This window comes from Curcuma longa, chromosome 12 (genome assembly GCF_044706935.1).
Source record: "Curcuma longa cultivar G26 ecotype Majalengka, Jawa Barat chromosome 12, ITB_CL_G26_1.1, whole genome shotgun sequence".
Classification (NCBI taxonomy): domain Eukaryota; kingdom Viridiplantae; phylum Streptophyta; class Magnoliopsida; order Zingiberales; family Zingiberaceae; genus Curcuma; species Curcuma longa.
In genome coordinates, this window is record NC_133872.1 from 8092458 (window position 1) to 8106385 (window position 13928).

General features: G+C 36.8%; 1 protein-coding gene and 1 pseudogene across 2 annotated transcripts; one reads left to right on the plus strand and one right to left on the minus strand.

The window, feature by feature from the left end:
* The first annotated feature begins 5225 nt into the window (after positions 1–5225).
* LOC141842965 (putative calcium-binding protein At1g02270) lies at positions 5226–8495 on the plus strand. 2 transcript variants are annotated; one of them, XM_074730966.1, is made up of 10 exons: positions 5226–5354; positions 5435–5539; positions 5611–5716; positions 6523–6743; positions 6834–6910; positions 6984–7092; positions 7165–7290; positions 7713–7823; positions 7894–8001; positions 8087–8495. In XM_074730966.1, the coding sequence occupies exons 1-10, from the start codon at positions 5262–5264 to the stop codon at positions 8318–8320; spliced, it is 1290 nt and encodes a 429-aa protein (XP_074587067.1). In that variant the 5' UTR covers positions 5226–5261; the 3' UTR covers positions 8321–8495. The 2 variants fall into 2 exon arrangements, with proteins under 2 accessions (XP_074587067.1, XP_074587068.1); XM_074730967.1 differs by having other exon boundaries at positions 8090–8495.
* A 565-nt stretch (positions 8496–9060) lies between these two features.
* LOC141842964 (UNC93-like protein 1) lies at positions 9061–10587 on the minus strand (annotated as a pseudogene).
* Positions 10588–13928: the final 3341 nt, after the last annotated feature.

Consider the following 13928-nt stretch of genomic DNA (forward strand, 5'->3'; position numbering starts at 1 on the left):
TTACCACTAGACACCAGTTAATTTAGATTGCTAGCATTGATCGATATAGAGTGAAAGTGTTGGATCATTTCACATTCAACCTACATGTCATGTAAAATGTAATTTTGATAAGGCTACTATTGTAAAGCCTACCTCTTTACCTTGCTAGGTAATCCAAAATGATCGTCTCCCAAGCTACGACTACTGAGTAAGACCCTTGCTTAAGTTAATTTTCATATGAAGCGATCAGAGCCCATTTAATTAGGCTCAGGAGCGCACGCAGCGGCCAACTCAGATGTCCAGTATCCTTTGATTGTGATCCCCATTTGAAGAAAAATTCTTGTAAATACGTCGTAGTTGGTGATCGAACCGTCGGTGCCTAGGCGACAACCTGGATGTCCGACTGCGGCACCATGGCCTCCGAGACTACTACCACATCATACCAGAATAATAATTTGTTTGTGTAATAATTTTAATTAAATTGAGTAAGCATACTTTAACCAATTAGAGTAATATCTATTCTAATAATATTAGAATAAAAATATATTAAAATGATAATTTAATATTTTTTAAAATAGAAGTGTTTTTGATAAAATTGATGATAAGGATGCCTTTTTATATTTTTTTCTCATATCTTATGTTTAAAAATTAAAATGTTAGAAAAATATTTTATTATAATTTACATAATCTTCACGATTATAATTACTAGGTAAGCCGCCCACCGTCTTAGCAAACTGCCTCGTGGTAGATTTCTAGACACGTGTCCATCTTGCGACCGTGATATTCGAATACAATGAGCGACACTCGTGGAATCCACTTGCATGTTGTGCGATATCCTGACACGTGTCCATCTCTCTTTCCATATAGTGGAGCTGTCAACCATATAGTATAATTCATTAAAAATTCATCGTAAATCAACTCATTAAAAAATTACAAATTAGATGGATCCAGATCTTTTAAAAAATAAATAAATATTAAAATTTTTAAATTTAAATTATAATTTAGACAGAGTCATTAGATTATCGAATTTTTTATTCTAATTTTAAATTTTTTTAAATAAATTTAATTTACAGATCAATTTAAGTCTATTACAGATAAATTCTTTTAAGTTATAGACTTAGATGGATCGATCCACTTAAAATGACACTTAAATAAATTGATAAAATTTTAATTTAATTTATTTAAATTATATAATCAGTGGATGAATTCGACGGATTCAATTTTAAATTGGTGGCTTTGCGTATCAGTGCTGTCGGTGGCTTTCTCATCTCCACCTACGCTATCTGGAAACGGTATTTAGACTGCCGTCCCCGTTTCCAAAATGTTGGAAAACATTTTTACTTATAAGAAACGGCCAATGGAAGTCGTAGCGGTGTCGGGGCCAGGCGGCGCGATCGCAGAGCGGGCGCTGACAGTGCTAGAGCTCCTCTGCACGGTCCCGGACGGCACCGCGGAGGTGCGGAGCCACCCCGCGACAGCATATCGGCGCTAACCGGAGCAGTATAAAAGATGACAGGGAGGGGGCGGGAGTACGCCATCGGGGTGATCGCGGCGATATACAACGGTGCGGACGTGGGATCAGCACCGGCGGAGGCGAGAAGAGCGGTGGTAGCGGCGATGCAGGGGGATCGCAGCACTCGGGCACGACGGAAGGGGGCGCAATTGCTGCGCGCGCTGCATAAGAACGGACAACTGATGGAACGGTGGATGCGACGAAGAAGATGAAGGGGATTCTTGTACGTTTCCAAAATATGAAAACTTCATTATTATCATTTTTCCGTTTCCATTTTTGTATTTTTTATTTCCCGTCTCTAAATTTTCAGCATAGATCTCCACCGCCCGGAAACTAACCCGCCTTGCCACCGCCGAACCGTCACAAAACGACGTGTCGGCAACCTCGCAATTTATGACCAATCACATTCTGCCACGTGTCCTGTAACTAAAATAATACGCTGCAGTGGGCCCACTAGCAATGCGGTTAATCAGGCGGGCGGCTCACTAATCACCCTCGCCGTGGCAAGGCACTGCTGGTGACGTCACCCTACCATGCAAGACGCCAACGCCGAATTTATGACCAAGCAAATTCTACCACGTGCCCTGTGACTGTATATGCTCGTAGTGGCGCACGCAGACTACGGTTAATCAGGCGGGCGGGTCACTAAAAGCATCTGCAACGCTGTCCGTTATAACACCTAAAAAATAAAAATATATATATATATGCGACTCACTTTTACCATATGAACATGTTTATATGTTCACTCCTCCACATCATATGGAGAGAGAATAAAAAGATATTATTAACATGCTATTAACTAGCGTGGAGATGTTCTAATTGTCCCTAGGATATAGTTGAGTGGTTACGATGTAACAGAGTTGCAGAGGACAAGGATTCGAATCATGGTGAAGTCAGGCAATACTATCCTGCATCGTGACCAATTATAATTTCTCAATTTACTTTCTCATAAATGATCGTGAGACCAATCGTGTGAGACCGCTAAGGTAGCGTTAATTCCACCTTCTATAAAAGAGATGCTCTAATCACTTTCATCAGGGGCACTGCTAGTGACGTCACCCACCCCGCTGAATACCTTCCTAGACGCCAATCTCAAATCTACCATAAAAATATTTATGTTATATCTATTATAATTTTATAATTATTATAGATTCAAATTTATTCATCTACTAAATCATAACTATTATAATTATTATAATAATTATAAAATTATAATTATTATAATATGAATTCGATCAATTAATTTAATAGTAAAATTATAATGGTTACAATATAAGTAATTTTAAATATTAAATATGTTGAATGTATTTTATAACTATTATAACATATTCGACTATTCAAAATTAGATGATAAATTTGGATAGAAGATAATAATATTTAGATATATATATATATATATTAAAATAGTAAAATAGGGTGAAAACAATTAAAATAGACACTCTGAAAGTAGAAATAAGGAGGTTGTTTTTTTTTTATCCTCTAAGTATAATTGAATTGGTTACGATGAAGTAAAGTTGTTAAAATGGATAAAAATTAAATTTTATTGAAATCAGGATAATACCCTTTTTTTATTATAATTTATTATAATTTTTTAATTTATTTATTCATAAATGATCGTCAGATGAGATCATGGACTGAATTTTATTTTGGGTTGCTTTTGATTTTTGCTCAAGCGGTTAATCAGGCGGTGGGTCACCGTCATAGCGTGCTCCGTGGGTGATGTCACCCACGATTCACTCTATTCAATTCCAGCGTTTAGATCACGAACGGACGGCCGCCCGGTCCTCACGGTCATGCGCCTTGTTGGACGGTTGCTTTTCCTCTCATTTTTATTTGTATTTTATTTTAACATAAATCCAAAGGAACCTTTATCATCATTTTTATAAAAAAGGATTTTAAAAAAAACTCAAAACAATATCTTAAAATATTTTTTATTTAACAAATATTCTTATTTTAATATTTTCATATAATTACTATAGTATATTATAAAAATAATATTATAATATAGAGTAAAATTATTTTAATTAAATCGTATTATATGTAAAATATTATTATTTTAAAGTAATCTTTATCAACTAATTAAAAAAGTATTTAAATTTCATTCAAATCATTTAACTCGAAAATCAATTTAATATTCATAATTTAATATATAATAATTTTAATTAAGATGAATTAATTATATTATAAAAATTTAAAATGATGTTCGAGAGTCTCACGTTGATATTAATATACGAGTATTATAGGTAATGTACTCCTCTTCTTCTCTATTATGATCCATTGTTATTTTTTAATTTATTTTTTTATAAATGATGGTGAGGTCGATCGTATGGGATGGGTGAGTTGATAGATTTCACCTAAAATGTATTATAATATCCAAGTGATATTTATAATTAATGTGAATGGATATTATAACATTTTTATTAATGGTGTTTAATTTTTTTAAACGTAATTAATAATTATATTTTTATTAAAAATTTTAAAAAATAAATATTAATATTAAAATGAATATGAATTTGTATTAACGTTTAAATCAATATAGCTGTGTTAATAAAAGAGATGCGTTAATACAATAGGTACGTCATGATGTGTTAAATAAATAAGAGTTGATATATATAAACATCAGTAAGGATCAAATTTTGATAAAGTTGAAGTAATATCTTTTTTTATAGTGGTCAATTATAATTTATCAATTTATCTCCTCATAGATGGTCATGAGACTGATCGTATGAGACTGTTAGGATGACAGATTTTACCTCTTATTGCAATCATATATATATATATATATATATATATATATATCCTGCGCGTCTTAAAATATGTGATTATACGCGATATCAAAATTGGAGCACTCGAAAAAAATTTTAACATTTGAAATAATAAATAGTATCATTTTATATTTTATATTTTATATTTATGATTAAATTATTTAAGATTTGTTTTCTTATAAATGGTCATAAGACCGATCGTATGGTGTCATTGAGGTGACAGATTTCACCTGAAAGTTATTATAATATCTAATTGATATTTATAATTAATGTGAATGGATATTGTAACATTTTTATTAATGGTGTTCAATTTTTTTAAACGTAATTAATAATTAGATTTTTATAAAAAAATTTTAAAAATAAATATTAATATTAAAATGAATATGAATTTGTATTAACATTTAATCAATATAGCTATGTTAATAAAAGAGATAAGTTAATACAATAGGTACGTTATGTGTTAAATCAATAAGAGTTGATATATATTAACATTTATAATGGACAGAATCGAATATCAATGAAATTGAAGTAATATCTTTTTTGAGTGGTTAACCATAATTTCTCAATTTCTTATCATTTTATATTTTATATTTATTTTTTATTTACGGTTAAATTATTTAAGATTTTTTCTTTATAATTTAAGAATTGAGTTATAATATAAACAAATTTTAAATAAAAAATTATTATTTATTTATTTTATTTATAATTAAATCATTTAAAACTTTTATTTTATGATTTAAAGTTGAATTTTATAAAAGGAAAATAATAATTTACTAATTTGAGTATAAATACAGATCCATCCATCCTCGTCCTCGATCGACATCACGGCGAAAACGGAAATCCCTTGTTCTTGATTCGCAAATTGCAGGAAGGATTCAACCTCTCTTTGGAATTCCCTTGTTCTTGAATTCATTGATCGGTCGCTGCCACTGGACCGACGACGGAGGAAGGACGGACGAAAGCGACAGGAGGAGGAGAAGAAGAAGAAGAAGAAGAGGTTGCGAATGGGGCGCGGCTCGGTGGTAGGCTCCGAGCGCTCCGTCTCCTGCACCACCTTTAACATTCTCGCCCCAATCTACAAGCGACTCAGCCACGAGGTGAGTACCCGACCGCTGTTCTTCGATTTTGGGGATCCTGCTTTTTTTCCTCGTCTCCTTGACTTGTTCTTCGATTTCAGGACCAGAGTTGCAGGGAGAGCCAGCACAGGGCGTACTGGTCGAGCCGGAATGAGAAGATCATCGACCGGCTCTTGTGCGATCGTTCCTCTATAATCTGCCTCCAGGTACGGTACGATTTTACAAGTTTCCGATGATTTGGATCTGATCGTGTTTGAGGCATCATCGATTGATTTAGGAGGTTTGGTTGGGGAACGATGAGCTCGTTCAAATGTACGAGAAGCGATTGGGAGATGCTGGCTATGTCAGCTTCAAGCTTGCCCGGACGAACAATCGCGGTGATGGTACGTATGATCCTTGGCCGTTATGCGTTCAATTCTGTTACTGTTTGTTTCCATTCTATTGTTCAATTCTGCTCCCTTCCTTTGATGCATTCACTGGTTTTTCTAAGAGAAGTGCTTCATTCTCTACTATTTGTGCTTGCTTGGTTGCAAAAGTTTTAGTTGCTTCCCTTTGGATGATTTCTAAATGAGAATCTTTGAACACGAACATGATGCTAGAAGAGAGAATGATTCTTCTGTCTTTCCTTCTTAAAAAGTTCTTTATTTCCTAAAAAACTCTACATCTTTTTCCTACTTGACTATTCGATGCATCATGGTAGGCAACTCTTTTTAGTATTAGGTTGTTAACCAGTGTCAAATAAAGGCAAAGGCAAATATTATGTGTGGACCAAGAACAAGAATAAAGGATTCTCAAATATTATGTGTGGAACACATTGCAAGGATATCAGCTAGGTGATGCGAGATCATAATAAATACTAACATTAATAGAGGCTATAATAAAATTCATTGAAATTTAAAGTCAACCATAATAAAATATAAATATTAATAAAGAAAGAGGTTTCATATAGTCAACTCAACTTAATAATAGAATGAAAGCTTTGGTTATTGTTGTGGTACTTGATAAGGAATAGGAAAGAGTCATGCCACATTCTCTTTCCAATATTTATATGCATATATATTTTCAACAGTCAACCTTGTATGTCCTGGTAAGTAGTTATATTACAAATGACTTATTTGTTTATCTGAATTATCTTTGTGAAAAAGGAAAATGTCCAATTATTAAACTGGAATCTTCAATCTGTGGCCAGGTCTCCTTACTGCTGTGCACCAGGACTATCTTAGGATTGCAAACCATCGAGAATTGCATTTTAACGACTTTGGCGATCGTGTTGCTCAGCTCTTGCATGTGGAATCAGCTGGTGTTTTAGGGCAAGGGCAAAAATGCAGTGTCCAGCAACAAATTCTGATTGTGAATACTCATTTGCTATTTCCTCATGATTTCAGCTTGTGTATAGTTCGTTTGCAACAGGTAGATGTCTCTTTTTTTTTGCACTAGTTTTCCCCAACAAATCCTTCACCTGTGACCTGATAACTTGCTTTCTGGGATTGCCAATGAAAGGTGTACAAGATTCTTCGGTACATTGAAACATATCAGAAAGACCACAATCTCGATTCGATGCCTATTATCCTCTGTGGGTAAGTACTATTGTTGGACAAATCGCTATCTCTTTTAAACAAATGGTGTCTCAATTTCCACACTATCCTACAGAGATTGGAATGGAAGCAAGCGGGGGCATGTCTATAAGTTTCTTAAGTCTCAAGGGTTTGTGTCATCATATGATACAGCTCATCGATACAGTGATGTGGATGCTCACAAGGTGGTTGTTTGATTGCTAAATTATCAATATCAAAATCTTTAGTCAATGTTCTTTTCCTCTATAATCATGCAGTGGGTTAGCCATCGCAATCACCGCGGGAACATTTGTGGAGTTGACTTCATATGGCTTCTAAATCCCAACAAATTCAGAAAACCATTGAGAACTAGCTGGAATGAAGCTGTTTTTGGCCTTATTAAGGTAAATTAGCTGTTTGCTTGTTTAAGTCAGAAATGAAGTATTCTAATCATGTGTTTCTTTTTTCCTTCTTATTTCACAAGCAATTGCAAATTAAACTAATAGAGATTAATGAAAAGTTTTGATTGAAACATTCAATCAAAAAATATTTTTTTATTAACTAGACATTGGCTGCTGAACTAACATAAAAGTATTTCAATGTAGACAACTTCCCATCTACTCTTTTTCAATAAGAAACATTAAAAAAAGTTTCCTTAGTGGATTTAATTTCACAGTATGACCCAAATCCATTTATGAATGTTCATCAATGTGATTACTTGATGTACGAAATGAAATATTGACAGCCAAATTATGATCTCTGTTCTTTTATAAAGATTTTTTCATTCTTGTAAAGATAAAAACTAACTAAAAATTCTCTGATTTAGTCTCTTCTGCGAGCAGCTTCTCTGACTGAGGATAATGCATTTGCATTCCTCAAAGTGGACAGTCCTGGCGATTACATCACCTACTCAGGTTTTTGTCAGGCACTCCATCAGGTATATAATTTGAGAGTCTTAATACAAATTTAGATTTCTTTCATCTCATACTCTAAACCTATGCATGCAGCTTGGTTTGTGTGGCCATCCTCATGGTCTTAGTCCTGAAGATACAAAGGATTTATGGACTCAAGCCGACACCGATCGAAACGGTGTCGTAGATTTTGAGGAGTTTCAGGTCTTAATCATAAGACATGGTTTACTGAAACACTTTTAACTATGCATCTTCACCATGTCTTACATAATTTATGACACATTTGCAGCAGCAAATCTGGAATCCTAAATGTTTTGAACAAGCTAAAGATGAAACAACATCGGAAACTAAAGAATCACAGATGATACAACAAGCCTTTGGATTTAACGTGAAGAATGCAGTCCTCTTCCCACCAGAAGTTGAACAAGGGATGTGGCCGGAAAACTATTCTCTTTCCGACCATGCACCTTTGACTGTTGTATTCTCGCCCGTAAAGATTCCTTGTGGTCAACCAATTTGCTAATCCATGATGCGGGAAGTAGAGTTAGAGTAGGGATGTTTGGTTGTATATATACACAAGCAATTGTGATTATTGAAACAAGAAGTGCAAATGCCTCAGTAGATGATATAACATGAGATGAAAAGTGTATAGATGCTCCCGCAACCGATTTCTATTCTCTAATGTAAACAAGCAAACCATTTTTGTGGACTTGCTCGAGCAGTCAACTTGTTTACCTTGTGTATCATTCTTGAGCGGTCAACTTAACATTCGCTATTGTTTCTCCATTGTATGTCTTACCTATTTATGGACATGCTCGTGATGTAGGGATGTGATATTGGATAGTTTATGTTATATGGTGGTACCTTTTCGGTATTCAAGTTGTCAAATGTGGTAATGCATTTATATTTATTTTCTAGTTAAACTTATTACAGAGAAGACATACTTAGCAATGTCTATGTGTGTTACACATGCTCTTTTGATGGATGTTCTATGTAATTTAGCACAATACAAATTTTATTATTAGGTCTCATTGGCACTTAATAGCATGGTTTCGAGGACATGTAGGAAGTTGAATCGATTTCACTTAGTTTAGGAATCTAAATATTCTTGAGGATTAAGAGGTTTTGCGAGAGAAAATTGATCTTTTCGCTCGCATAAATGTTATGGGATCTAACATAACCAATATACGTTTTATTAAATCTAATACCACCAATATAAATTCTATCAAATGTAGTCCATAGCTAAAGTTATGTAGTCCATAGCTCGATTTATCTCTTTATAGATGATCATGAGATTGATCGTGTAGAACTATTGAGGTGGCAGATTCCATCTTTTGCTGAAGAGAAAAATGAATAAGAAATAAGTCAATTATCTTGAATATGGTGTTTGCACAAATGTTTGAGGAAGTCACTCACTGCATCGCTGATCTCTCCCTTTCCCTTGAGCATCCTCCACAGGCAGAGTGGCTGATGCCTTGAGGGCCTTGCTCTCGCCGTCCTCGCCCTCTCTGTATCCTTGACGGCGAGCATCACCAGCAAAGCCAGCAGCGGATAGCTCGCCGTTGTGAGAGACCAGTTCACTATCAATTGGGGAAGAAGACGAGTCCCGCGAGTGTCCACTTGCCAGGCCACCGCCGCCCCGGCGCTCTGCACCCCCTTGTAGAATCCGCTAAACCTGTCGCCATGGAGGAATCAAGATCAAAGATCGAACTTTGATCGAACAGTTTCATTTAGGCATATGGTCGAACAGTTCACCTGCTGAGCGTCTGGGAGTCGTCGGCCAGCGCGCCGATCACCCAGTAGCACAAGCTCTGGAACATGGCGTCCAACAGGCCGTAGCTGAAGTAGAGGACGAAGGGACCGGCGAACTTGGCGCCGGAGTCCTTGAAGTCGAGCTTGTCGGACCACACGCCGTCGGGGTACCGCAGCTGGTTAGCGAGGCCGCCGGCCCAGGTGGCGGTCCCGAGCACGGCGACCGTGGTGATCCCCACGAAGCCCCTGGTTCGCCGGCTCTTGAAGCTGAAGTCGAGCACGTAACCGATGGCGACGGATCCGATCATCTGCGCGCCCCAGTAGAAGACGTTGTTCAGTCCCTTGGTGCGCAGGGTGAAGAGGAGGCCGTTGACGTTGTTGAACTGGTACGTGTAGAAGAAGTTGCTGGCCCAGGCGGCCGGCACGATGAGCAGCATCCGCCAGTCGGCGAAGAGTTTGAGGATCTCGACCGACTCGGTGCGCACGCTGGAATAGGCGATGTCGGAGGCGCGGGTGCCGTCGTCGCGGACGACGCGGGAGGGGGGAGGATGGCGAGGGAGAGGGCGGCGCCGGCGGCCATGAAGCACATGAAGGCGATGTCGGTTCCGTCGTTGACGGAGGCCGCATCGGTGCGGTGGTAATTGAGGACGAAGGGGATGAGGCCGCCGATGACGCCGCCCATATTGAAGACGGTCCAGACAAGGAGATATAGGTACCTTTCCGCCCCGCCGGCGGGTAGGAGGTCATGATGGCGCCCTGGCCGGCCCAGAGGAGGCCGGCTCCGAGTTCGAGCACGGCGCCGGCGATGACGGCGAAGAGCTGATGATGGTAGTGGTTGTAGTAGAGGAAGGAGGCGGCGTAGAGGACGTAGGTGGAGCAGCCGGCCAGGAGGGTGAGACGGGGGCCGAGGAGGTTGTAGATGCCGCCGCCAAGGATGCCGAAGACGGCGAAGGTGGTGTAGAGGGCGGTGTTGGCGTTGTTGGCGGCGGTGTGGTGAGCCTGGCCGCCACCGCCCATGCCGGAGAGCGCGTTGAACATCCCCGGGCAGCAGAAGCAGACGAGCCCGATCAGCCCCACCTGCACCAGCGGCGAGTTATAGCGGAATGGCGAGCGGCTCGCCGCCGCCACCGCCGCCGCCACGGGCCCTGCTCCGATTCCATGATTCCTTCGGATCGGGAAAAGTCGATTTGGTGGGAATCCGATGGCGACGTGGAACAAATAGGAGAGAATATGGGGATATGGATGCGGGCTGGAGATATCGGATCTTCTTATGATCCGATAAGCAGCAGCGTGCGCTGGACGTATTTGCATTTAAATTGTATTTTTCGATATTAAAGTAGGACAAACTTTTATCGTTTTTAATTTAAATCTTATTTTTGTTAAATTAAGTATCGTAGTCGAGTGTTTTATTTGGCATTTTGTATGCAAAACTAGGTCCTTGAGCCGTCATTTTGGAATGGACTCATTGAGTTAGCTCGCTCCTCCAAATTAATAATTTAGATAGGTTGGATTGAAATTTTATGAACCTATTTTAAGAAAGGTTTAGATAGATTGACCCACCTAAGCCTACGAGTAGCGTGGATTGATTCACGATAGGCTTGAGTTGGCTCGCGAATTGGAGAAAATTTATTTATTTATTTTAAATTTTAAAATTAAAGTAGAAAATTTAATGGATTAATGGGTTTGATCCGTCTAAATCACAATTTAAACTTAAAAATTTCAACTTAACTAATTTAAACTGTAATCCAAATTTAAAATTTTTAATATTTTTTTATTTTTTGATAGATCCATGAGTTGACATAGGTTACTCCACGAATCAGTCTTGGGTTGGGTTAGATTGGAGATTTTTCAACCAACCAAATTAGTAGATTGACTCGTCCCGCCCTGTCATATGATAGGTTTTTAATAGATTGACCCGCTCCGCCATATATTGATTTGTTTGACATTTCTCACTCTGAGCATAGAAGGGTCTTCCAGTTATAAAAAAATAATATTTAAAATTATTCGAATATCCGAGGATTGATCCAAAAATAATCAAACGAAAATACTGAGTAGAAAAGTTAATTAAGAAATGGAAATAAATTTTTGAGATTTAGCTACAAATCAAGATTAATTAATAAATTAATTAGTTAGCAAAATAATTGATTGATTAAATATTTAGTAATTAATTAATTACATATGCGTCATGAGTAATTAATCAATTGATTATTTGATCATTTAAGCAACAATATTTATTGAATAATTAATTAATTAATATATGGATTGTATTGATTAGAAGATACAACACTATATATGCTCTTTGCCTCTTTAAAAAAACTTTTCAATCTTTGAGGTGGGTGCTTTCTTCAATTTCCTCTCGTTCTTGTGCCAATGAGTCTCCCTCATTGTACTCATGATTATCTTGGCCAACTTACTCCATAGATCACTTGCTTCCTTGTATTTACATATCTTACACAAGTTATCATTAAGAATCAAATTAATCAAAATCTTGATTACCTTATTATGGGCCTCGGATCTCTTATTTTGTTCCTCGGTCCATTTGCTTTTTTGAAGAGATTTCCCCTTCTTATCTTTTAGAGCTTCAAACCCTTCCGTTAGAGTAAACCGTTGCTCTATGTCCATTATGAGGAAATTTTTCATTCTTGATTTCCAAATATTGAAGCCTCCTAATCTAAATAATGGTAGAACTCAAATATCATATCCGAGTCCATCTTTGAAATCCATTTGACCTCTTCAAAATCTGAAGTTTTATCTTCTACCTCTAGCTCGTGCTCCGACGGAGGTTAATTCGATGAAGAGCGGTCTCTCTCTGATACCACTTGTTAGGATCCGTGCGAGTTAGAGGGGGTGAATACCTTCAATCGCTTCTCGTCTTGATTTCGTGGTCGTCGTTTGATTGCGCAGTGAAAACTTGAATCCAAAATCGACGCCACATGCACAACTCCAGGATTTACTTGGTATCTGTCTCTTTGATGCAACTAATCCAAAGCCTACTCCTAGTGATCTTCCTCCTCTATAACGAACACTAGCTACCATAGCTACCCTAATTAACACCTTAAACCCCAATTTTGGATTTTAGAATCCATCGGTCGATCAATATACCCAATCAATCAACTAATACTCATGTTTCAACCTTACCAAAATTAAATTCTCATCTTACCTAGTATCCGGTTGACCTCAACCTACTAGGACTTTCTTTGCTTAGCATTTAGTCAACCTTGACTTGCCGAAACTTTCCGTTGCCTAACACCTAGTCAACCTTGACTTCCAAAACTTCATCATTGTCTGACATCTGGTCAACCTTGACCTGTCAAGATTTCCATCATCACCAAGTGTTTGGTCCTCCATGATCCACTTGGACTTCCCTTTTCATGTCAACTTCCTATTGGACTTCCGATCTCCAAATGTCCGATCAACTTTGACCTACTTGGATTTTTCTCTTATCAACTTCTTATTGGACTTTCGATCATCTAAGTGTTAGGTCAACCTTGACCCACTTAAACTTTCCTTCACCGTTAAGTATCCAGTCAACCTTGACCTACTTGACGTTTAACTAACATATTGCTCAAACATCGAAATCCAACTCGAGCTTGGTTAACCCGATCAACTTTGACCTAAGGTCAATTGCACCAATAATGGTGTGTGTTTTTTATATAATTCAAATATCCGAATTTTGCTCCATTAAGTAGATGATCTTTCTCCGAATTCATCTATTTTTTTATAATTCATATATTTAATTTTTACGATCTAATTAATTTTAGAAGTAATTGATCTGGCCATATAACTAATGTCTCAAATTGTTCATTCATATTGGAGAAAAATATCATATAATTTATCATAATTGAAATACAAATCGTGGATATTTGATAAATCATTGAACACTTTGTTGCTGCACGAAGCAATTCTAAATTCGCCTCTCTATTGAGTGTTAAGGTAGTATTATTTTATATAAAATAATTTTAGGATAGAGCATAGATGATTATTTTGGATAGAAAATTATAGATAAAGTATTATTTTGATAACTTTATATAAAGTAATGCCACTTTAGAACTGTTTTGTATAAAGTATCACTACTTTAGAGCTGCTTTGAACAAAACAACTCTAAGATAGAGTAATTTTAATCAAAGGTGATCAAAATAACTATTTTGACCACCTAAAATTATTTTGACTCAATTTTGGTTAAAACAATAACATCTATCTTGGAGCTACTTTGTATAAAATAGTTCCAAAGTAATACTATTTTATACAAAGTAGCTCTAAGATAGTGTTCTTTTATAGAAAATAGAAAATTATATATAAAGTATTATTTTGATAATTTTGTATAAAGTAGCACCACTTTGAAATTGTTTTATACAAAGTATCAGCATTTTAGAGCTGAT